The sequence below is a fragment of the Paramacrobiotus metropolitanus genome, unplaced genomic scaffold (assembly GCF_019649055.1).
Source record: "Paramacrobiotus metropolitanus isolate TYO unplaced genomic scaffold, Prichtersi_v1.0 Parri_scaffold0000121, whole genome shotgun sequence".
Taxonomy (NCBI): Eukaryota; Metazoa; Tardigrada; class Eutardigrada; order Parachela; family Macrobiotidae; genus Paramacrobiotus; species Paramacrobiotus metropolitanus.
The window spans coordinates 218,725-242,808 of NW_026570341.1; the positions used below are offsets into that span (position 1 = coordinate 218,725).

Here is a 24,084-nt window from a genome sequence, read left to right on the forward strand (position 1 = left end):
CATAGATGCGCTGCCTATATGGGCTTACTGCTGGTGGACACGATATCATGTTTTCCCAAGGCGAGGCTTATCTTCAGGCTAATTTAAAATAAGAATCCCAACAAATCTTGACGGCCACAAGAAAACCGTGTGTGGTTTATCTAAGTTTAGCATCACTTTCCAGTTTCCACTGTGTGGGTCGGGCACTCTACAAAAAAAGCGGAACAATTAGTTCTAACAAGCAGGCTTTTGTATTCGAGGGAGAACGGCTTTGGTTGTGCATTTGAAAACCTAAAGAATGAACAAGAAAGAAATGTCTTTAATAAAGCACGCCACCGTGCCACTTTAACCTGTCTCAGATCAACTATCCAGCCTTATTCTACAGAGCAGGTTATGGCAACTCATAAGATACTGCAGCCTATTACGACGGTTGACAAATTAAATTCTCTAATTGTGAATAGAAAATAAATGAGTCAATGCCCAGGCCATCTGACTCTCAAATGAGGATGACGGTATTACACGGCTTTCTCCTACGCGAAGCCGAAACGTACTGCACCGCACTTACGGAATAGTATCCCGTCCACATGTCCCTCGCCTGACCGAGAGACACAGGCCACAGGTTCCGCAAAATGTCGCGACTCGCGAGAAATATGATTGCCGAATAGCAATATTGGTTGCGGTTGGCAGAGCTGCCTGTCGAAACTCCGTGTTAATGAAACTGAAGAATCTGTAACCGGAGCGCGCAATATAATACAAATGCGTGTTGGGACATCCAATTTACACCGACATAACATGAAACAAAATTTAGAACAGAAACTCACAACGATAGGCGCTTTTCTGCCATACAATCGTAGGGCTCAACCCATGATATCGCCTGCGGTTTACACTGCTGGAAAGAAACCTGAAGAAAATAAACATTATCTTTCGGATACTGAGATATGATACGTATAATCTGGTATACCTTCCACACTTTACAGCGCAGGATTACGTAACTAAGCTTTACGATACAAATGTTGTAATTTTTTACAAAGCACTTAGTAATCGTAAAAGTACTAACAGTAAGTGTTCTTTCAAGAATAACCGTCCGCATAGCTGATGACGCACAGAATTAGCTGAGCAGAGATAATTCACTGTTTTAAACTTTTAATGATTATTATTTATTTGTGTACGTTTTCAACACAAGTACACTCACTAGAGTTAACAAGTTTGAGAGAAAACTAAAACGCCAAACATTTAAAATGTTCGTATGGAGTAGGCTACTTGAAAGTCAACAACATTACAAACAAAACTTAAAAGGCCCATGCAGCAAGTCACATTATGCACGAGTTGATGTACTACTTGCCAGTCTACTTACCGACGCGATTTCTTTCAGTGGAAATGTTCTTCTAAAAGTTCTTTCGCTGCTTGAAAACATTAATTCCATAAAATCCATCACTCGCTCGCACATCCATATTCGCCCTTATGAAATCAGCTTCAGCAGGAAAGCTACTGATGATGTCCATTACCGGAACAGCATCTCTAGAATGAGCCACTTGATTCCTTATAAAGTCCGGAAAATCTTGAGGCGCATCCACATCTGTTTCAGGCAGCTCGTCACCTGCCGTTAATAGTTGCTGCAGCGGAAAACCTTTTAACCCTTTTTCATGGCAGCCGAGTATAAAAGTTGTCTTGGAGAACGCTCATGCTCCGTCCGGAGTTTGTGATTATTAAAAACTCAGTAAACTGATTCAGCTGATCTTGAATCCTGTCCAAGTAGACTAAATGCAGAATCATCATGTCGAGGATTTGTATAATCCAAAATCCCCATATTTTCCATATGGATGAATACAGACCGAAATAACTTGATAACAACGCGGCCAAGGTCTCTCCACAGCCGTTCTATCCGTTGATTGTGAACCGATGGTCCCATTATAATACTCGCGCGATTTGGTCCCATATAGTGTTCCATCCAGCGTGCAACTCCAAAATTTTCCCTAATTGAAATATATTTTAGAGAGCAGTTATATAACCGGCAAACTTAAAACGTGAAATCGTATTGTACCAAAAAAGCGCTGTAGCAAAAAACCAAAAGGGTGAAAATTATGACAAAAATCAAAATTTTACTTTAAACGCATTTTCACCTCCGCAATCGCTTCTCACTCTAGAAGGCGCACCCCACTCTTCCGCACCAGACAGGAACGCTTCCAGCACTGTACTAGCTCGATTGTTCGTTGCAACAATGAGAGAAATAATCGTCCTGGAATATCCGTCTATAATTCCATGTATAACGAATCCCCAGCGAACCAACTTGTGATTCCCATCCATGTGCCATAAAGCGTTCGGACCAGGATTAGAATATACTCTTCGGGGAACAAAAGTGAGATATCTGTTAGCAACTCCGTACGGATCAATTCTTCGCAACGATGAAAGTATTCTCCTGCGCTGGATGTACAATCCTCCAGTCTTAAGCTGTCCAAAAATATAACGGTATCCGACATTTGGAAATGATTCCAAAATTCCCGCAATCAATAAATCCAAATCAGCATCACTAATCGTTGAAAACTACAATTAAAACGAAAGATATTACAACCGAGGGCAACTATCTTCCTGGTCAGGAAAGTTTCCCACGCGCATTCGCTAGAAAGTTACGACAGTATACACCAATTTTGGATCATAGACAATTTATCGAGTTAATCGAAGAAAACAAAAAAATATCAAAACTACGAAGAAAAGCGTTTGAATTATTTTTAATTCGCTCACTTTGAACATTCGAATTATTTTAAATTAATTAATTGTAATTAAATTTAAATTTTAAATTAGCTCACTCACTTTAGCAGGCAACTGGTGGTTTGCGATTTCACTGGCGCCGCTGTTTTCAAGTGCATCTTCCGCATCACTTTCATCTGAAGGAACGTAGATGATAGGCACAGTGGATCGGAGACTTCGATGAATACCACTGACATCTTGGTTTAGCTGGGCCGCAACAGTGCCACGGCGCACTGGTTGAGGCGACGAGGAGGGTGAAACGTCAAATATAGAGTTATTACGAGCAGCCAAATCAGAAGTACGCTGGCTTGACAATCCCGATGTACTGGCGCCGCTTAATCGCGACGTACTGGCGCCGAAGGATCGTAAAATGTTGCTCATCCCACTGTTACCGTTTAATTCATCTAAAAATATAACAAAACTTGTAGCTTTTGACAGCTTCATGTCGAAACCTCCAAGTTGCACACACTCATACTCACCGGTAAAACCACGCAGTCCCAGCTCTTCAACAGTCTTCCCTTCGGACTGGAAAACATATGAACTTAATCAACCGGATACATCTTCATTCCCGAATTCTGTTTACCTCAGCAAATCTCTCGACAAGTTCTCGTGAAATGTTGATGATTCCGCTGTCGGCCGCAATGTACATGCGATTTACAGTTTCGCGATTTGGATTTTCCGAATACCTGCATTTATCGCCAAATTAATTCAAACTAATTTTCTCATCTAATGGCTGTAAATAAATGATACGTTATTCGCTTACATCTGCTGGAACGCCCATGATGGAGACTCTGTCGGCAAATTTGCTGGGAAGATGTGCTTCCCGGAGAGGTAAACGCGATCCGGGTTATTGGGATCTACCACAATACGACTAAGCAGAATCCATTCCCTGCCTTGCAAGAAATTGGCGAACTCTTCGTTGATTTTCATTCGAATGTGCTGTCCACTGAGCTCTTGAAAATTGACGCGTTTAATCAATCCACAAAATCGCATTAATTCCAATTCGGTTTTGCCCTCACTGTATAAAACATGCCAGAAACATTACAGCTTGTGATAACCGTTTAACGCACACGTGTTCTTAAATTGCAAGCCGTATGCGCATAGCTGGTAAACTTACCGCGCTCGTTGTGTTGGAATAGCATTCTTGTCTCGGTAGCGGAACAAATAGACATCCATGGGATATTCGAAAGCGACCTGGGGAACTTCAAGACATTTCATGCGCGGGCGTTGAACTAGCAGGTGAACGGAACATTCCGAGACTTTGGCGTCTTGCTCCACGTCCCCCGCCACGGGCGCCTTGCAACGGAGACTGTCCGAACGATCCGCCTGGTGGATAACCATATGGTGCAGATGGACGCGACCGTGACCCTTGAAGTCCAATACTCTGGCGTCCGCCACTAAATCCAGCATTCTGAGGATTCAGTCCATGCTGTACTCCAGGCTGCTGCATGCGGGCTAGCTGCATTCCCGGCTGCTGAATTCGCGCTACCTGCATACCATTTCCAGTGTTGCCTCGGACTTCTGGAGCGCCAGTTATGCTTTGTCCAAATGATCTACCGTCATGTTGAACTGCTCCACGCGAATGCGGCGTATAGCTGTTGGCGGCTGCGCTGTTATTGATCGTAACAGGGGCTTGCGTGGTATTGACGCCTTCAATCGAACCGCTGGCAGGTGCACTGCGTTGGATGTCCACTTGACGGCCCAGAATGTCCATATAGTTGATCAACCTATGATTCCCCAAATAATGCTTACATGTCTCTTCCTCACATTTGGTGCTTCCTTGGGCTCGGTACGAAAATCCACTTCTTCTGGAGTAGAGATTATACATCCGCAAGCAGAAGCCATACACTTGTATTTCCACATCGCAGGATCCGCCATGTTTTCGGCTAACTGGAAAAATGTTGCATTGACAATTAAAGGTTCAAATTAACTCATCAGTTAAAAAACTGCAATTAAATTTTTGCCCAAACTTTAGCCGCCTACACTAGCAATCGCAGTAATGATCGCTCCTTCTGCAGGCGTGTTCATTTGGAAGTGTCCAATGAAATCCAGTTCACGCAATGTTAACCAATGGCTACTGCAAAATTTAGCGGTCTGTTCGTGGGAATGCAGAGAACAGCCCACCGGCGGCAGCTTTGAAACTAACGTGCCGCTAAAATTCATTGTTTCTATTGTATGCCGGTTTCTAGGAGTAATCGCCCACCTGGCCAGATCGGATCGCCCTGCTCCGTGATGCCGGTATTCTGGAAGAGCGGAAAGAACGATTGTAGTGCGTAGCGTAGTGTGCCCGCGGTCCGTGATGAGGCTCGTGGGTCCCGGCACGCCCAGATCGAGTAAGGCATTCCGCACTTTCATTTGCGTGGTGCGGTAGCCGGGTATGCTGTCGGACAGTTCAGCGGTTGGATTGGAGAGTTCACTGCGGAAGAGATTCAGTGTTTGCCGGTAGCAGAAGTCCATATCCGTTATCGAGGCCTGACATAATTATGCACAACATTACCGTTTCATTATGTGCAACATTTATTATGTGCAACGTTCTGAGTCTGACCGGAAAGAAAACATCCCGACCGCACTAGCACGGCAACGCAGACCAAGCCAGAGATCGCCCGCATCATTCCACAATTCCTGCTACAAAAAAATGCGGCACTGTCGCTCAGACACTAAATATTACCTCACACGGTATAAAATGGAAGTGAAGGAGCTTGACAACCAGCAACAACCATACTAAACACAACCGTTCTTTTAATAAACGCCTTTATGAATTACAACCAATTAAGCTACCATAACTGTCAACATCAACTACATGGTATCTCCTCTAGCATTTGTCATTGTGTAAACGACACAGGTGAAAACACACTAAATCATACAGGAGTACAACACACTGACATTGCGTTAGTTTAAACCTGTACACAGTCTGCTTCGACACATCTAACGATCCACTTCCCCGAAGACGATATCCAGTGCCCCGATGATGGCCACAATGTCGGCCAACATATGTGCTGCTTGCCGATATGATCGATGGCCGCGAGATGCGTGAAGCCGGGCGCCTTGATTTTACAGCGGCAGGGGCGGCTGGTGCCGTCCGACACCAGGTAGATCCCGAACTCCCCTTTGAGCGCCTCCACGGCGGTGTAGGTGAAGCCGGGCGGGGCTTGGACGCCTTCGGTGTACAACCTTGAAATGATGGATTAAGGCCTCCACCGATTCCTGCAAACAGCAGATTTTTCCAGTGAACCGGGTTATCATGGCATAAGTATTATGCAAAAGTATGAAAATGTGAAAGCCATACTGGCGCTGTTCTGCGAACGTACGTGCGGAATACTTAAACATAGCAAAAATAAGAGAGGAGGCGACGAAAATAGCGACCGTTAAGTAAGCTGCAGTATTCACAGAATTTCACGGAAATTAAAATCGTGAATCGAAAAACTTCACATACCATTACACACTCAAACAGTGTGCAGATGTGCTTTCACTGTAATACGGACATGCTAATGAGATCACATTCGGTGACCAAGTGAAAGCCTCCTCAAAATGGGATTCTCTTAGCACCGTTTTGACCGAACAAGCTCATGAGAAATAACCTATCGGCTTCGATACGTGCTGTCAGAACATCCACATACTATCGTAATATGCTGCCGAATACTTACATTACCACTAACGTTGCGCATCTAAATAATTGTTTTAATTATATGCCTTTCTACTTCATAAAATTATTTGTGCACTAATTTGACCAATTTACCCATTTTACAAGAAACCACCATGCACCGTACGACACGGTCGTAAGCATACCTTCATTACCTTTCGAGAGGGATGCACCACCTTGTATCGTCCACTTTGATCTCGCCAGGTGGCATTTTATTCAGGCACTGATGGATGATCCGCAGCGACTGGCGCATTTCCTCCACGCGCACCAGGTAGCGATCGTAGCAATCCCAGTGTGAACCGATGGGAACATCAAACTCCACTTGATTGTATGCATCGTACGGCTGCACTTTACGCAAATTTCTTTTGATGCCGGATCCTCGTACATCGCACCACTGTAAGAACGAATTCACAAGTTTTCATGTCAGCATAATTCTTGCGAGTATTTAATTCGGAATGAAACAGTATGATTTCAAGGAATGTGTGCGTACGACTTAAATGTGTATGCACTACGTATGAGTTAAATTAAGGTGCAAAACTATACCAATCTTTCCAACATTGTCAATTCTTCTCGTAGCTCTAAAGAAACTGAAACATGCAATGCCAGCAAAACATCAAAATCAACGAGACACACCTCATCTCATAAGCAAGCGCGTCCTCCGCCGACACCGTTCCAGTGCCGACAGTTCGGGCTTTCCAGATACGATTACCAGTAAGGAAATCTTCCAGTTCATCCAGGCGTTGGTTATACTTAATAGCCCAGTCGTAGATGTCATCCGTCAATCCCAACGGCAAATCGTACTGCACTCCACCGGGACAAGCATAATTCGCGTGCATCCGGGCGCCGGATAATCGTTCAAAAATTCACACAACTAAAAGGGTGCAAACATTTATCAGTGCCATTCTTGCTTTGCTTTTTCCACCTGTTACAGTACTCATAAGAAAACTAATTAGATTCATATTAATTACAATAAAATTACAGTACACTGCAGTTCCTCACTTGCTGTTGTTAATAAATCAGCGACGTCGACTTATTGCAGAATAATATGTAAGTACCTTTTCGCATTCCTCAAACAACCAGAAAAAAGGCGTCATTGCTCTGATATTCAGGGCATGCGTATTGTAATTTAAAATACGAGTAAGTTCTCCGAATAAAACTGCAGAAAAACCCAGCACATTTTAACACTTACGGAGAACGGAGTTACAGTAATCAGCAATGTACGTTAAAAGATCTGTTAGAAAGAAGTAACAAAAATGCTCTATTCGCTTTTGGAAAGCGAAAGAAATTAACAAACCCACCTATAATCCATTCCGCACGGATGGGAATACCGAATACCGATATGGGAATACCGGAATATCGATATTTAATAATTTCTCAATAGCCAGGAGAAGCACTGCTCATTGCACAACATGGACACGTAATCCAGACGGTCCATGTACGTCAGGGCCTGCATGTAGGTTTTACACTTGATTAACTTCTCCGTGGCGCGATGCAGCAACCCAATATGGGGATCAGCCCGCACCACCGTCTGCAAGAAAAACATCCATACAAATTTTAAAAATTCACGCTGTCCAAAATGCTTGCATAGCCAGCAAATCGGGTATTTCCTGTACAGCATGTCTGGACGACAGCAAAAAGACATTGTGCTAAGGCAGATACGAAGCATAACGCAAAAGAATTAACCCGCCTTTCCGTCTAACTCCAAAACCAAACGTAATACACCGTGCGCTGCGGGATGTTGCGGGCCCAAATTGCGGATATTGCGCATTTTCTTCTCCACAGGAACAGTCGCCACTGCAACAGCCCGTTCCATTACTTAATATTCACAACAAAACATCACCACAGGCATAGATGCGCTGCCTATATGGGCTTACTGCTGGTGGACACGATATCATGTTTTCCCAAGGCGAGAGGCTTATCTTCAGGCTAATTTAAAATAAGAATCCCAACAAATCTTGACGGCCACAAGAAAACCGTGTGTGGTTTATCTAAGTTTAGCATCACTTTCCAGTTTCCACTGTGTGGTCGGGCACTCTACAAAAAAAGCGGAACAATTAGTTCTAACAAGCAGGCTTTTGTATTCGAGGGAGAACGGCTTTGGTTGTGCATTTGAAAACCTAAAGAATGAACAAGAAAGAAATGTCTTTAATAAAGCACGCCACCGTGCCACTTTAACCTGTCTCAGATCAACTATCCAGCCTTATTCTACAGAGCAGGTTATGGCAACTCATAAGATACTGCAGCCTATTACGACGGTTGACAAATTAAATTCTCTAATTGTGAATAGAAAATAAATGAGTCAATGCCCAGGCCATCTGACTCTCAAATGAGGATGACGGTATTACACGGCTTTCTCCTACGCGAAGCCGAAACGTACTGCACCGCACTTACGGAATAGTATCCTGTCCACATGTCCCTCGCCTGACCGAGAGACACAGGCCACAGGTTCCGCAAAATGTCGCGACTCGCGAGAAATATGATTGCCGAATAGCAATATTGGTTGCGGTTGGCAGAGCTGCCTGTCGAAACTCCGTGTTAATGAAACTGAAGAATCTGTAACCGGAGCGCGCAATATAATACAAATGCGTGTTGGGACATCCAATTTACACCGACATAACATGAAACAAAATTTAGAACGAAACTCACAACGATAGGCGCTTTTCTGCCATACAATCGTAGGGCTCAACCCATGATATCGCCTGCGGTTTACACTGCTGGAAAGAAACCTGAAGAAAATAAACATTATCTTTCGGATACTGAGATATGATACGTATAATCTGGTATACCTTCCACACTTTACAGCGCAGGATTACGTAACTAAGCTTTACGATACAAATGTTGTAATTTTTTACAAAGCACTTAGTAATCGTAAAAAGTACTAACAGTAAGTGTTCTTTCAAGAATAACCGTCCGCATAGCTGATGACGCACAGAATTAGCTGAGCAGAGATAATTCACTGTTTTAAACTTTTAATGATTATTATTTATTTGTGTACGTTTTCAACACAAGTACACTCACTAGAGTTAACAAGTTTGAGAGAAAACTAAAACGCCAAACATTTAAAATGTTCGTATGGAGTAGGCTACTTGAAAGTCAACAACATTACAAACAAAACTTAAAAGGCCCATGCAGCAAGTCACATTATGCACGAGTTGATGTACTACTTGCCAGTCTACTTACCGACGCGATTTCTTTCAGTGGAAATGTTCTTCTAAAAGTTCTTTCGCTGCTTGAAAACATTAATTCCATAAAATCCATCACTCGCTCGCACATCCATATTCGCCCTTATGAAATCAGCTTCAGCAGGAAAGCTACTGATGATGTCCATTACCGGAACAGCATCTCTAGAATGAGCCACTTGATTCCTTATAAAGTCCGGAAAATCTTGAGGCGCATCCACATCTGTTTCAGGCAGCTCGTCACCTGCCGTTAATAGTTGCTGCAGCGGAAAACCTTTTAACCCTTTTTCATGGCAGCCGAGTATAAAAAGTTGTCTTGGAGAACGCTCATGCTCCGTCCGGAGTTTGTGATTATTAAAAAACTCAGTAAACTGATTCAGCTGATCTTGAATCCTGTCCAAGTAGACTAAATGCAGAATCATCATGTCCCGAGGATTTGTATAATCCAAAATCCCCATATTTTCCATATGGATGAATACAGACCGAAATAACTTGATAACAACGCGGCCAAGGTCTCTCCACAGCCGTTCTATCCGTTGATTGTGAACCGATGGTCCCATTATAATACTCGCGCGATTTGGTCCCATATAGTGTTCCATCCAGCGTGCAACTCCAAAATTTTCCCCTAATTGAAATATTACCGAGAGCAGTTATATAACCGGCAAACTCAAAACGTGATATCGTAGTGTACCAAAAAAGCGCTGTAGCAAAAACCAAAAGGGTGAAAATTTTGACAAAAAATCAAAACTTTACTTTAAACGCATTTTCACCTCCGCAATCGCTTCTCACTCTAGAAGGCGCACCCCACGCTTCCGCACCAGACAGGAACGCTTCCAGCACTGTACTAGCTCGATTGTTCGTTGCAACAATGAGAGAAATAATCGTCCTGGAATATCCGTCTATAATTCCATGTATAACGAATCCCCAGCGAACCAACTTGTGATTCCCATCCATGTGCCATAAAGCGTTCGGACCAGGATTAGAATATACTCTTCGGGGAACAAAAGTGAGATATCTGTTAGCAACTCCGTACGGATCAATTCTTCGCAACGATGAAAGTATTCTCCTGCGCTGGATGTACAATCCTCCAGTCTTAAGCTGTCCAAAAATATAACGGTATCCGACATTTGGAAATGATTCCAAAATTCCCGCAATCAATAAATCCAAATCAGCATCACTAATCGTTGAAAACTACAATTAAAACGAAAGATATTACAACCGAGGGCAACTGAAAACAGTTACAGCAGTTCACAATCAAGTAGTTCTTTAATAGCTTGTTCGGCCAGTAAACAACCTGTCAAACTATGCACCAGTGCAAGCTTACCTTTTTATTTAAACCAGCTTCTGCCAATCGCTGCTTAACTGTCGTAACTCCAACTCCATAAAACCGAGCTATGTCCTTCACTGTAAATCCTTCAGATCGCAAACCAGCCAAATCATCCTCGGGAATAAAAAGTCTTCCATACGAATTAGTGCACTCAGTTAAGGCAAAAACAGATTTCGTCCCATCTTCGTCTTCCTGCAGTCGAAGTCGTAAAGCACTCGAGCAATCAATAAGTGTATCGAACAGCTCCTGAGCCCTCCGCTCCTCCGGTAAATTGTCGCAAATATCACGCGTATATCTGCTAGACGAAACATTCAAGTACAAACAAAATATTGTGAAACCGTTGCGGCGTTGCTGTTCAGAACTTACCCGAGTAAATAATCAACCTGTGTCAACGCTCCGTCAACACCATCTTGATCGTGGTCCCCATCCTCAGCTGAAAGAAACCGCTGAGCTCGTCTTACGACCGAATCCGCAAAGATATAAAATTGATCCATTTTGTTCTCTCAAGGTTCACTACGAAAACCAAATAAATCTTCTAGAAAACAGAAAAGATAAAAGACTGTCAACATTGCTATTTCCAGCCAGACTGAAACTATATTCCAGTAGTTTGGGAAAACTCCAGCAATACAACACAAATTCCATTAAACCACCGCAACTGGTCCGGTGGAAATGGAATTGGAACCGGAAAAAATTTAAAGTCCGAATAACAGGTTTCCGGTGCACGCGGTGGCGATCAGAGTCACTCCTTTCGGTGCACGGGGCGGCGGTTACATATTGGAAATCATTGATTGTCGATCGTTGATTTTTAAACACTGAACTTAAATCAAGTGATTGAAAATCAGTAAAGTGCAGTCTTTGCTGAAGCAAAATCAGTGGTACAAAATCAACGATTGATAATCATTGATTCTAAATCAATGATAGAAAATCATTGATGTCAGTTCACGCTACTGAAAATCGTTGAATGAAAATCACTGAACTTAAATCAATGGTTGGAAATCACGGTGTCGAAAAATCATGACTTGGAAATCAGTGATTCGCAATCATTGATGTAAAAATCATTGATTTCAAATCATGGTGTTTGAAAATCATCGATTTGTAATCGTTGATTTCAAGACAAAGAATTTGAAATCAAAGTTTAAAATCAACAAAACTCGCGGCCATTCGGAATTCCATAGAAAGAGAGACAAAAATACTGCGAAGACGGCAAATTGCCCAAGCGTAAGTCCACAGCAGAGAGTGTGACTGTGGAAAGTTTCCGTGCCCCGTGGCGGTTGGCCTGCACGCAGGTGTGAAGAATGCCGTTGCAAGCTTTGATGAAGCGGGGGCTGTCTGGGTTGTACGACAACTGCTGCCTTCCAAAACAAAATTTCTTTGGAGTTCTCCTTTTGTTGAAATTCCCTGAATTTTGATGGACAGTCGTTTGCATTTGTGTATGAAATCAAAACAGAAATTTGTCAGGCCAGGATTTTTGTATCATTTTGCTAATTGCTGTCATCGTAGCGTCATGCTTGGAGTTTATTTTGAACTGTTTTCCGGTGGCGGGCGGACAGTGAGCACAGATCAGGCACTGCCATAGATATCCTCGTGACCTTACGACCTTTCTTTGTTACACCGGTTTTCCCTGCCATTTTTTTTATGCAGTAGTACGAGAAATCTTTACATTGAGAAATCTTTAATGGTGATAACTGATAAGTACACCAAAATTTTCACTTTCGCGCAATCCCAAACACTTAATTTTGCAACGTTTTATTGGATTCTGTGTAGCCAAACGATTTATCCAGGTTTGATGTGAAAACCGCTGAAATGCGCCCAACATCCGGTTGGGAAGTTATGCGGTGAAACTAGAAATCCGGAAAGTTTTAACGCAAAAACGCGTAGCAACAGTCTCATTATGAACCGATCTCCTGCAAATTGTGATTTGTGAACCAAACAGCTACAAGCACAAAACTGTTTTAAATACAAAAACCGGAAATCTTGGCATTTTGAAATAAATTTTAAAATTCGAAGACCATGATGAAAACCTGGTTTCGTGTCAAAGCGCCGATCTTTATGCGGATGTGCAATTCTGTGCATACCCTGAACTCTGAAGGAGGTCGGCCCATAATGGGACTTTTGGTACACTTTATTTTTTCCATAAATCCATAAACGGATGTAGCGCTCACAAACGGTTTTCGCACCAACGGGCATAAATCATTTGGCTACAACATGCACAATAAAACAATGCAAAAAGTGTTTCTATGTCAGCGAAAGAAAATTATTATTTAGGATGCCTGGTCATCAAGTAAAACTCTATGCGCACACGTACTGTAGCTTTTGTACGCAAACATCACTTGTTATTCTGCACGAACTGCGGTAGTACGGTACATGTATATGATTGTTTACTGTTTTGTTACTCCTGCTTGTAAGTTGTAAGTTGTAACTTATTGTACGCATATAGATACGAGCGATGTAACGCGATACCCGGAGCCAAGTTTGTGTACATGCACGAAATCGTTATGCTGCAAAATTCGTGCATTCCGGCAAGTGCGTTTTTCACTTGTATGGTGCAATTACGCATCGATCTGTGCAATGTATGCATACATGCCAGCATAATTATTTTACATGTTAATCGTGTATATTTTTTATGTAACGTATTCATATATTATCCTTAACATATACCCTGTAGACCGTGAAAGGGTGGTGCCAATACGGTGCTAAGTTCGGCTGGGTATCGAATTGACAAGAAGCGGTAAAAAAGTCAAAATTACTAATACAGTACAGTAGAATGCGTCAGCGTAATTCGCGTACCTCGGTCGCGGCGCAGCGCGCGCTGCACAATCCGCGTGACCTTTACGTTCAGGTTGGCTGCTGCCACGGTGGGAGAGGCCAGGTGACCGTTGTTGTTCTGACGGATGTCATACGCACATGGAGAGAGTTGGCATACAAGAAGAGGAAATCGATATTTTTTGATAGCATCTTTCTTTGACGAAATCGTAAACTGGCTGACTTCTACTCGTACGAATGGTTACTTACCATTTTTGATTTTTCCCCTTATCAGTAAAGTACGGCTACATATCGCCAACTCCCGAATTCTTACTTAGTTCGTGTGGGATGCAATATCTGCTTCCCGTTACAACAGAAATTTGCAGGATGCTGCTGATCCGTGCAATAACTACCGACGCCAGTGCTGTCTGCAAAATTTATACCGTCCATGTGGGAATAACGGAGTGTCAAAGTAACGAAAGAAACTTTATGCGAAAGGTCATCAACCGAAATGGTCTTGAAAGGTCATGAGCGGAGTGAACGCCACAAACGTTACATTTTACATAAGTGCTGCACCCGTGTACAACGCAGCCTTAACAACGTACGTACGTACAGATACAACGGGGACGCCAATAGCAGTTTTTGGCCAATTAAACTGGCTGGTTTGCGACTGAAAGATAGCTGATCAGATTTCTATGACAGCGCTGCTGCGATAGTGAAGGCAAGCCATACGGTAGATCAGTGAATCGACTTGTTGCGTACGTAACTTAGAGAATGATGCCCCTTAATGTCCGAAGCATTTTCACGTTGTACGTACATCAGGTTGTGGGATGACGTCCCCGGCAATTAATTTATCAGCGAGCATCTCTCTGCCGTTTGTCAGCCGGTAGAGCCGTTGAAAAAGCCGTCCAGTCCATTTGTTCTACTCCGCTTTAAACTGGATATTTCCTGCCACAGACTGCGTTCGAGCAATGCCTGCAAAACTTTGTGAGGCAGTGTGCTAAGCAAAGACTTTTCTGAATTTTGTTAAAGGAATTCCTCACATTAAGAAGCTCTTACTTCACGGTACGTAAATAAACGTTGATAGTTAATCATAACATTTTTGGTATTTTACGATACAGTTTCCGTTTAATATTCTCTTATTTAATTTATCAATAAATTGTGCTTTATATTGAACGACAGATGGGGATGCTGCATCGAAGAAGAAGGAATCTCTAACCGGGCGATTTCGACGGCAGCTACGGGATTTCGAAAGTGGAGTTCGGCCCCCTAGTGGCACCTCGACCACAAAACCCCGCGGCGGGCACCGCGCGACTGATGATGCAGAACATTTACGCCGAATGGTGGATTCATGCATCAACGAATGCTCTGTGCATAAAGCTGTTGCTCGATTGGCGTCCGAAGAAAGCGTGCTTAATATTGATGCCAAAGTTTTATCGGTTCTCCGTTCGAAACACTCTGACGCACCAGTGGATACGAATTTTCCTGTTCCCGCAGAGAATGACGTGCCCACGTTCGCGCCCATCACGGCTGCGGAAGTTATCAGTGCTGTTTTTAGCTTTCCAAGCGGATCCGCGGGAGGGTTGGATGGTCTCCGTCCACAACACCTCAAAGATATGCTGAGTTGCAAGGATGCTGCCGAATCTCAACTTTGTTCTGCATTGTGTAAGCTAATGAGTTTTATTGTGGCTGGCAAGGTGCCGGAGGAGGTGCGACCTGTTTTGTTTGGCGCGAACCTGATTGCCTTGTCTAAGAAAGATGGCGGTGTTCGGCCTATTGCTGTGGGTAACGTTTTACGAAGACTAGCTGCCAAGATTGTCACAAAGCGATGTGGTAAGAAAGCAAAGGAATTTTTTACTCCTACTCAAGTTGGATGTGGCACACGCGGTGGAGCGGAAGCAGCTGTGCACGCCGTTCGGAGTTTTATAAACGATGAACACGACGCCCTACGGGTTCTTTTTAAAATTGATTACAGAAATGCTTTTAACACCGTCCGCCGTGATGTTATGTTGCAGTCTGTATTAGAGCACTTTCCCGAATATTATCCGTTTGTTTTGAGTGCGTATGGAGCGCCATCTACCTTATCATGCAATGGCAGTGAGGAAGATTTGTCTTCCGCCACGGGGATCCAGCAGGGTGATCCTATGGGGCCATTGCTTTATTGCCTCGTTGCACTACTATTCTGCATTAGCTTGTCCTCGAAACTGCGGGTGTTTTTCCTGGACGACGGTGCACTGGGAGGTACGGTGGAAGAAGTGGCAAATGACCTGAAATCAATCATCGCCGCCAGCAGTGCCGCCGGACTGCAGTTGAACCCAGCGAAGTGCGAAATGCTCCTGATTGGTGGAACTGCTCAAGAACGCGAGGTGGCCAGGAACAGGCTGCATTCAATTGCTCCCGGTGCGATTGTTTTGCAGCCTGAAACGGTAACGTTTCTTGGTGCACCATTAACTGACGAAGCCATAACCCACTTATTGCAACAGAAAATTGCTTCGTTGAAAATTTTTATAGAGCGCGTGCAGTTGCTAAACGCCCATCATGGATTCTACCTCCTGCGGAACTGGCTGTCCATCCCGAAGCTCATGTATACGCTGCGCTGTAGCCCTTGTTGGAAAGTGCCGGAGCTTCTGGATGAATTCGACAAGCACGTTAAAGAAGCCCTCGAAGAGATCACTAACACCAAACTGGACGGACGTGTATATACGCAGGCTATGCTCCCTGTTGCCAAAGGTGGTTTGGGTGTGCGACGAGCGAAAGCATTGGCTCCTTCAGCCTTTTTGGCTTCCGTGTTTGCAACTCGTCAGCTGACATCCCAGATCTTTAATGGCAGTAGCGAGCAGTTGGTCAATGATGCGTGTGAATCTTGAAAACTGGAGTCCGGTTGTGAAGAGCTGCCTCTGGACCTGGCCCGTGTCCATCAGTGTGTATGGGATAACGCCGTTATTCAGAAGGATGTCGATACACTGTGGAGTAACATTGGTGACAATAAACAGGAGGAAGCACGCTTAAGGGCAGTCAGCACTAAATACGCAGGGGCTTGGCTTAGCGCTCTTCCGGCGAAAGTATTCGGCAACTTTCTGGACGATCAAACAATTCGCATTTCCGTGGGCCTATGGCAGGGTGCTAAAATTGTTGAGGGCCATTCGTGTACCAGATGTGGAAAAGATGTAGCAGAAAACGGTTACCATGGGCTTGCCTGTAAGAAGTGTATCGGAAGAAGGGAGCGCCATAACGGTATAAACGACATCATACTGCGGGCCCTCTGCAATGCCGGAATCGAGTCGTATCCAGAGCCTGTGGGTTTTGTGCGAGAGAACGGAAAACGACCGGACGGAGCCACACGTTGGAAATGGTACCGCGGACAGCCGTTAGTGTGGGACGTGACGTGCAGAGACACGATGTGCGATTCTTACATTGATGCAACTTCAAAGTGTGCTGGCGCCGCCGCCGAACTGGCTTGCCGGGAGAAGATTGGAAAATACAAGTCGCTTACTGATCGCTGCAATTTTGTCCCCTTTGCATGTGAGACTTTTGGCACTTGGTGCGAGACCGGCATTGTTACGTTAAAGGAGATTGGAAAGAAGTTGTTTTTAAGGACGGGCGAGAGCCGCTCTACTTGTTTTTTGTTTCAGCGTTTAAGTTTGGAAATAATGCGTGGGAATGCCATGAGTGTGTTATGTACGGTCCCTTCTCGTGCCAACTGGGACAAATTTTTCATTTGAATGTATTTCTGTGAGCGATGCTCGTCTCCATACATATTGCAAATAAAGTAGTAAGTATATTAAATATTATTTTTTAATAATATTTGGCCTATATCTATATACACACACACACTGAACACAGCATATAGTTTTAGTTTCTAAAATTTCTTACATATAACACTGTCGATTCTCCTATGTAACGATCCAGGTCCTCCTTAGACGCCAACGCTCGCGAAACCTGCAGTTCCCGGATATTATCGAACGGGCGTCTCAGATATGCGCTGTTGTACATGAGAAAACTGTTATTAATTAAAGAGCTACAGGGGCCGCCCAAGTTGTGCTATTTTTCCAAAAATGTGTTTTCAGCCCTATAATGTAAAATTTTGGTAACTCCCTGTAAAAGCACGTACGTTTTCCTTGTTTCGATGTCTTATTTCACCGGCATAATATTATTTGCTTTGCTAAAGTCGATTGAGGACTCCATTTACGCAAACAAAGCCGTCAGAAAGAAGAGCAGAAGTGTTCCTGGGAAGTATTGCCCACGCGTTTCCGATTTGTCCCACTTTAAAAGCGTCCATTCTTCTGTCTCAACCGGTTCAAACTCGTATGATTCAGCTTTAACAACGTACGTACGTACAAATACAACAGTGACGACACTATACTTTTTTGACCAATAATAAACTTGGCAGTTGTTGATGGCTGACCAGATTAGTATGCCAGCGCTGCTGCGATGGAGAAGGCAAGTCAGATATGTGATTGGAGAGCGCTCCATAAATTACGTACACAGAGAACCACGATTTTTTCCCCACGCACTTCCCCTTCGTAGCGGTCCGTCCTGTTTGCTTGACACTTCTCTCATGGTTTGCCGGGGTAGCCAGTGCTTGCCACATTTTTTGACCCCCTCCAGCTTATTGCGGTTTTCGCTGCGTACGTAATTGAGGGATCCCCCTTCGCGTCAGAAGCCCATTCACGTTGTATGTACATCAGGCTGCGGGATGACGTCTCGGCAATAAATTTGTTAGCGAGCGTCTCTCGTCCGTTTGTCAGCCGGTAGAACCGTCTATAAAGCCGTCCAGTCTAGTTCTTTAACTCCGCTTTAAAACTGGACATTTCTGCCACGGACTGCGTTCGAGCAATGCCTGCAAAACTATGAGAGGCAGTGCGATAAGCAAAGATTTTCTAAATTTTGTTAAAGTTAAAAGAATTCCTCACAGTCATTAAGAAGCTTTTACTTCAGGGTACGCAAATAAAAGTTGATACGTAATTAATCATAACATTTTTGGTATTTTACGATACAGTTTCCGTTTAATATTATTAAATTTATTTATTAAATTTACTTACGTATTAAATTTATTAAAAATTGTGCTTTATATTGAACGATTTTCTGAAGCGTGTCTTATTCTGAATTCTGCCTCAATTTCGCTCTGCATTGTAGTTGTAAAAGGGAAGCGTTTACTGAATCGCATTCTTCCTTGTACGCGGTGGTGCATTGCGCATCAGCGCAAGGGTATTTCCCGTTTCGAGTCCCGACATACCCTGAAGCATGCCGAGTGGAATGCACCGCGAGAACGCCGTGGACGTTCTCTTCGACGACGGGATGATGCGATACGGACGCGTCGTGGACGTGGCCGTCAACGGGCTCTTCGTCAATCTGCTCTGCCCCAACCGACGCCGTGAATTCGTCCCGTTCGACCGTCTGTTCGTGCTGAGCAAGACGAGCGAAGCGGAACTGGCTGGCGTTTTCTCGAAGAAATCCTCGAAAATTCCCGTGGAAGTGCTGGTAGAGGAGACTCGGTTGGGCCCATGGATTTGGATTCCTGGCGAAGCAGTCAGTTTCGGATGCGGGATGCAGCACGGCATCGTGGCTAAATGGCGACGTCCGTGCAACGGAGAAGCGTGTACCGATTTCGTACCCAGCGAACGGATCCGCTGGACAGTGCAGACGGAGCTGAATCGGCGGCGGTTGGCCCACCTTCAGGGAACGGCGTGGGCTGAAAGCGGAAGTTCTTCACTGGATCACCACGCAGCACCCGATCATGCTGGACCAGGAACCTTCGTCAAGCAGACTCTACAGTTGGACGACGAATTTCGCTCCCTGTCCGCTGAAGAAACCGCGGCGCTCATGAAGCGGTTGAACGGGTGCGAAGTGGATTTCTTAAACTGCACGGTTGCCGTCGTCGATGTGGTTGACGGCGGAGTGGTGTACATTTGTCGACCGGATCACTCCCATCGCGGCGATTCCTGGACTCGGCATGTTCTGGTGAGGAATCGGCTCAGTTTGAGTGTGAAAACGATCTGGTTACGCATACTGCACGGATTTCAGGCGGCCGTCGCGAGTTTTGACGAGGAGATGGTCAGCGGGTCAGACCTAACGCACGAAGTCCCGACAACGAACGACCAGAAGCCGCTTCCCGGGGAATTATTCATGGAGGTCTTCTCCTACCTGGACACGGTGACGCAGATGGCGCTGCGCGCGGTCTGCGCAGCGTGGAACGCGATGCTGGAGGAGCCAGTGTTGAGCGGCCGCATCACGATGTCTCTCTTCGACTACACTGCATCGAAGTGGCGATTCCACCGCTACTTACCCGTGGCGGCGGTTTATAAGCGCCTGCAACTGGGCACGCAGCACATTACGATGACGCATTCCGGCCAAAGAGACTGCCCGGCGCCGAACGCCGCCATCGAGGACGCAGTGCAGTTGTGCGCGATGAGCAACTTCGTGACGCAGCTGCGCACCGGCATCCGCCTGCGCCGTCTGCACCTGGATCACTTCTACTGGGACCTGTTGATTGACGCCGCGGCCGACTGTGCTGGCGCCACCGAGTGCGTCCTGCACCAGATTGATCCGGCGGCGGTGGAGACGGTGGCGCAGTGGGATCTGCACCAGCTGCAGGAATTCATCGGCGTCGGCGGCAGTTTACCGTGCAGCACGCTCCTCCTGACCAACGGCGAGGTTAACTTGGTGTGCCCGTTCTTTTTTCTCGAACGCGTAGAGACAGCCAGTGTCACAGTGGAAATTCGTACAGTGCCACTGCCGATTGGTGCGGATTTCGGCTGCGCGTTGTGGGAGGCGATGGACGCGCTGCTGCCGGTGCCGGATAAGCAGAAAGTGGAGGAGCTTCTGCAGCGGCTGCAGCGGGAGCAAGACCTGCAGCAAGTCGTCTGCAAAGTATGTACCGTTCACAGTTACGAATCGTGCAGCTATCTTCACCAAGTAGTAAGTACTGCGCTATGACTGCGTTGGCAGATGCTGTGCACGCTGCACTCAGCTGATCCGCGTCCCTCAGCGCACTACCACGGGAAGCAGTGGTGCGAGGACGGCTTGCGGGATTTGCAGCTGGATAAACTGTCGCGCATCGCCCGCCACTTGCTCGTTGATCTGCACAGAGTGACCTCCTTGGCTGGCCGGGAAGCCCTGCACGTTTGACCATTTGGCTGCCGTCGATAAGCGTTAGCCATCCCATGTACATGTACAACCATGTATTTAAATATATGCATCCGCATCGTCGATTAGCTGCATCTGTTGTAGTCCGTGCATCTGTTTTGTAGCTCATAAATATAATTTGCCTCCTAACTTTTTTCAACTCGTCAATGTTTCGCCGCTTTTTTTTCGGCTCCGAATTTGGACACCTTACTCTGTATCGCGGCAGTGGACAGTGCCGACTAGAAAATCTATTGGGTTGGTCGACTCTGTGTGCACTTTTTTATTCCAAACAACCTACGACGCAACCAGCGAATCATATTCTAATGTGCAAAAAAGTACAATGAGCATGTATCTGTGTATAGAACAACAACGATGCACTAACGTATCGTAAATCCAACACTTAAAGGCACTGACAACCTTACATGTAATATACACTATACGTAACAGTACGGGCAAAAATGACATTTAATCTACTCAGTAGGACATTCACATAACAGCGTCGAAAGAAACGTCCGCAGTGAGACTCTTTCTGGCAACCCGGCAGTACAGCAGATACTGCACCATTGGTGTCAGCTGGTTAAGCTCGACGGCGCTTATCGGATCGTCTAACACCGCCGAATTCTGAAGATATGTGATATTCTCCCGTGGATCTCCGGCTTGGCGATGTCTCAGGATCTGGAAAACGAAAAAAACTTAAACTCACTTTTACACCACTAACGACGCAATATTAAATAACTTCTTATTATAACAGCGCTGCTGGAAAAGTTAAAACGGCGCGACTGGATCTCGCGCGTTCTTCCCGATAATATAACAAGTATAAGAAGATTTACCCATACCGCAATAAAATTCTCATTCAGTTCCCAGTCGCGGTTCGGCTTTGCGATCACGTCGGACACACGATCCGCCTGTGGGCCATCCAGCAGCGGACAGCCTGGTTCGATCATGCTCCACCATTCAGTGGCGCTGAGACGGTTGTGGCGCATCCGTCCAAACGGGATGCAGATCGTGACCAGCACGCGACCGTCCGCTACCGAATTGCGAATTTCGCATATCAAGTTCCTTATAACGAGAATCCGACAAATTGCGGCAAGCGAATTGAGTAAACCATTCAGTTCCTCAATGTAATTGGCGTCAATGGCCGGCATGAAATAGCAATGAACGTCGACCAAAAGGCACGTGTCCGGCAGATTCATGACCTCGCCTTTCGTAAAGATTTCACGGAAAATGCACTGTCCATCAAGCGGATAGAGTTCCAGATTGAACGAGTTCGACGGCCCCTCCGTTGGTTGTCCCGGAATTAAAACATTCACGAAATCTGTGGGCATGTTCACGGACAGCACGCTTGTGGGAGAGCGCAGCACACTACGCGAAGGATGTTCAAGATACAACAGATTCTTGACGGCGGCCGATGAGAGTATCCAGCTCCATTTAGAGCACACCCGCCGCAGTCGGCACTGGTCAGCGGTGTTGAAACATTGAAAAATCCCTGGCAGGACCTCGCGTGGTAGAATCGAGAGGACAGTATTCCAATCGCTGACAGCCACCGAATCGCCCGGAACTGGCAATGTTAAGGGGCCGCTGCCACCCGAAGCTGTCTCTGGGAATTCTACCTTGTCCGTGGTGTGGTAGATACAGCGTATGCTGTATCTACACACAATATGCTTATGTAAGACCATGCGTGGTCATGCTTTGTCAGCAAGTAGTGATGTGGCCGCCGGCATCGTGTAGAGTCTTCTAGATTGTTCTAGATGCTGTGTTGTTGTCTGTGAAGTATAAAATGCACAGTAGACGCTGTGTGTAAAGAGAGAGATCTGGCATAAAGGTTTAGCGCTGTCACCGGCAGAAAGGTTTACGGGTTAATGGTTTACGATCAAAGAAGCCGCATAAACCTTCCTGCCGAACCGCGTAAACCTTTCTGCCGAATGCGTAAACCTTTTTCATTGACAACGTAAACCTTTCTGCCGGGTCATTATTTTTATTCTGCGATGTTATAAAGGACGCTATTGTGCGCCTTCGGGGTAGCCATAAAAACGTGCGCAATCTCCCTATCGATACATTTTAGAATCGGTGCTTGAGCTTGGCTGTCGTCCAAGGAAATGCTGCCGTGTTAGAGACAAAGAAAATCCATCCTTAAACCTAAACCACTTTTAATGCGTAAACCTTTCCGTCAAGCCGCGTCAACCTTCCTGCACGACCACTGTTTCCATTTTACAATGGTGCAAAGACGTTATTGTGCGTGCGGAATACGCTAAAAAATTTTGAAGAGTTTTTGAAGAGCAAATGTGAACGATTTAAAGAAGTGTCACGTGTATGCACTTTTCGTTTTATTGATGGCTCTTACCCAATAAAATCAAGTGATTTTTTTTATCAAGCGATTAAGTTTTTAAACCGGCAATCTACTGCCCGGTTTCCAAATTATAATACTTTCCTACTTATAACAGCCATATGTCCTTCCAATGCGTGTGGTAAAAAAGTTCGCCGTGTAAATTTTCAACTTCTCTGTGCAGAACACTGGAACACTAAAACCTAAAACAGCAACAACTTTAGAGCGAAATGCATGTGGCAATTTCCATAGTGGCCGCATTCATTGTCGTAGCACACCCTTATGACTGTTCTGAAGCCTGACGACCTTAACACGCACACTAACGTCTTTGCACCATTGTAAAATGGAAACAGTGGTCGTGCAGGAAGGTTGACGCAGCTTGACGGAAAGGTTTGCGCATTAAAAGTGCCGCCGACGAAATGGTTTACGCTGTCAATCATAAAGGTTTACGAGCTAATGACAAAGGTTTACGTACTCGTAGCATTAACCATTCTGCCGGATTTTGGCAGGAAGGTATACGCAGCCTCTTGATCGTGAACCATTAACCCGGTCGAAATCCGGCAGAAAAGTTAATGCTACGTAAACCTTTTTAACGACAGCGTAAACCTTTCTGCCGGCGGCATCTTTGAAGCTGAAACCTTTCTGCCGGATCCGTAAACCTTTCTGCCGGCGGCATCCATTGATCAACAATGGCAGCACCATGGCCATTGTTTGTGGACGCGCAAGCTGTTGTACATAGTTATCATAGTACTTGCACACTACAGGGAGTTGCGGGTGTCCAGATATATGCCCAGTGCAGCACAGTCAAGTTGCTGAAGATGTAGGTTACTACGAAGCCAATATTTGCAGTTGTCTAGGACTCAAGGATACGTCGCTTGCGGTTTTATAAGAATGTCAAGCAATTTTCCATCTGCATCTACATCTTCAGCATCATGATGTGCTGCACTGAGTATATATCGTACACCCGCAACTCCCTATACTGTGCAAGTATTCTGTACTATCTACCACAGCTTGCGCGCCACAA

At 45.1% G+C, this 24,084-nt stretch overlaps 4 protein-coding genes, 2 long non-coding RNA genes and 1 pseudogene across 6 annotated transcripts; 2 read left to right on the plus strand and 5 right to left on the minus strand.

Moving 5' to 3' along the window:
* Positions 1 to 64: 64 nt before the first annotated feature.
* On the minus strand, positions 65 to 1,371 carry LOC129598397 (uncharacterized). The gene is made up of 4 exons (XR_008691688.1): positions 1,334 to 1,371; positions 801 to 880; positions 545 to 706; positions 65 to 187 (listed from the first exon to the last, which is right to left on the minus strand). It is a non-coding gene; the product is annotated as an uncharacterized LOC129598397 (long non-coding RNA).
* A 1,301-nt stretch (positions 1,372 to 2,672) lies between these two features.
* LOC129598411 (uncharacterized) lies at positions 2,673 to 3,900 on the minus strand. Its single transcript, XM_055496302.1, has 6 exons — positions 3,842 to 3,900; positions 3,488 to 3,742; positions 3,308 to 3,410; positions 3,204 to 3,249; positions 2,788 to 3,128; positions 2,673 to 2,678 (listed from the first exon to the last, which is right to left on the minus strand). The coding sequence occupies exons 1-6, from the start codon at positions 3,898 to 3,900 to the stop codon at positions 2,673 to 2,675; spliced, it is 810 nt and encodes a 269-aa protein (XP_055352277.1).
* Positions 3,901 to 3,928: 28 nt separating this feature from the next.
* Positions 3,929 to 5,407, minus strand: LOC129598412 (uncharacterized). The gene is made up of 4 exons (XM_055496303.1): positions 5,270 to 5,407; positions 4,928 to 5,196; positions 4,214 to 4,614; positions 3,929 to 4,183 (listed from the first exon to the last, which is right to left on the minus strand). Exons 2-4 carry the CDS (start codon positions 5,064 to 5,066, stop codon positions 3,929 to 3,931), a joined length of 795 nt encoding a protein of 264 aa, XP_055352278.1. The 5' UTR covers positions 5,067 to 5,196; positions 5,270 to 5,407.
* A 108-nt stretch (positions 5,408 to 5,515) lies between these two features.
* LOC129598396 (NADH dehydrogenase [ubiquinone] iron-sulfur protein 2, mitochondrial-like) lies at positions 5,516 to 7,820 on the minus strand (annotated as a pseudogene).
* A 1,810-nt stretch (positions 7,821 to 9,630) lies between these two features.
* On the minus strand, positions 9,631 to 11,160 carry LOC129598402 (uncharacterized). The gene is made up of 3 exons (XR_008691689.1): positions 10,868 to 11,160; positions 10,314 to 10,734; positions 9,631 to 10,168 (listed from the first exon to the last, which is right to left on the minus strand). It is a non-coding gene; the product is annotated as an uncharacterized LOC129598402 (long non-coding RNA).
* Positions 11,161 to 14,952: 3,792 nt separating this feature from the next.
* LOC129598413 (uncharacterized) lies at positions 14,953 to 16,479 on the plus strand. The gene has a single exon (XM_055496304.1). The coding sequence runs from the start codon at positions 14,953 to 14,955 to the stop codon at positions 16,477 to 16,479; it is 1,527 nt and encodes a 508-aa protein (XP_055352279.1).
* A 2,008-nt stretch (positions 16,480 to 18,487) lies between these two features.
* On the plus strand, positions 18,488 to 20,895 carry LOC129598414 (uncharacterized). The gene is made up of 4 exons (XM_055496305.1): positions 18,488 to 18,551; positions 18,749 to 19,573; positions 19,637 to 20,482; positions 20,561 to 20,895. Exons 2-4 carry the CDS (start codon positions 18,857 to 18,859, stop codon positions 20,738 to 20,740), a joined length of 1,743 nt encoding a protein of 580 aa, XP_055352280.1. The 5' UTR covers positions 18,488 to 18,551; positions 18,749 to 18,856; the 3' UTR covers positions 20,741 to 20,895.
* Positions 20,896 to 24,084: the final 3,189 nt, after the last annotated feature.

Excerpts from the sequence above, each read along its gene's own strand:
- LOC129598412 (XM_055496303.1), bottom strand. The coding sequence starts at position 5,066 with ATGCCTTACTCGATCTGGGCGTGCCGGGACCCACGAGCCTCATCACGG. Across the intron at positions 4,615-4,927 it reads GGGCGATCCGATCTGGCCAG|TTAGCCGAAAACATGGCGGA; the intron begins GTGGGCGATTAC and ends ACATTTTTCCAG. Across the intron at positions 4,184-4,213 it reads ACACTGGAAATGGTATGCAG|CTAGCCCGCATGCAGCAGCC; the intron begins GTAGCGCGAATT and ends CCGGGAATGCAG.
- LOC129598414 (XM_055496305.1), top strand. The coding sequence starts at position 18,857 with ATGCCGAGTGGAATGCACCGCGAGAACGCCGTGGACGTTCTCTTCGAC. Across the intron at positions 19,574-19,636 it reads CCTGGACTCGGCATGTTCTG|GCGGCCGTCGCGAGTTTTGA; the intron begins GTGAGGAATCGG and ends CACGGATTTCAG. Across the intron at positions 20,483-20,560 it reads TGCAGCAAGTCGTCTGCAAA|ATGCTGTGCACGCTGCACTC; the intron begins GTATGTACCGTT and ends CTGCGTTGGCAG.
- LOC129598411 (XM_055496302.1), bottom strand. The coding sequence starts at position 3,900 with ATGGATGTCTATTTGTTCCGCTACCGAGACAAGAATGCTATTCCAACA. Across the intron at positions 3,250-3,307 it reads TTGTCGAGAGATTTGCTGAG|TCCGAAGGGAAGACTGTTGA; the intron begins GTAAACAGAATT and ends TATGTTTTCCAG. Across the intron at positions 3,129-3,203 it reads GGGACTGCGTGGTTTTACCG|ATGAATTAAACGGTAACAGT; the intron begins GTGAGTATGAGT and ends TTATATTTTTAG.
- LOC129598413 (XM_055496304.1), top strand. The coding sequence starts at position 14,953 with ATGGTGGATTCATGCATCAACGAATGCTCTGTGCATAAAGCTGTTGCT.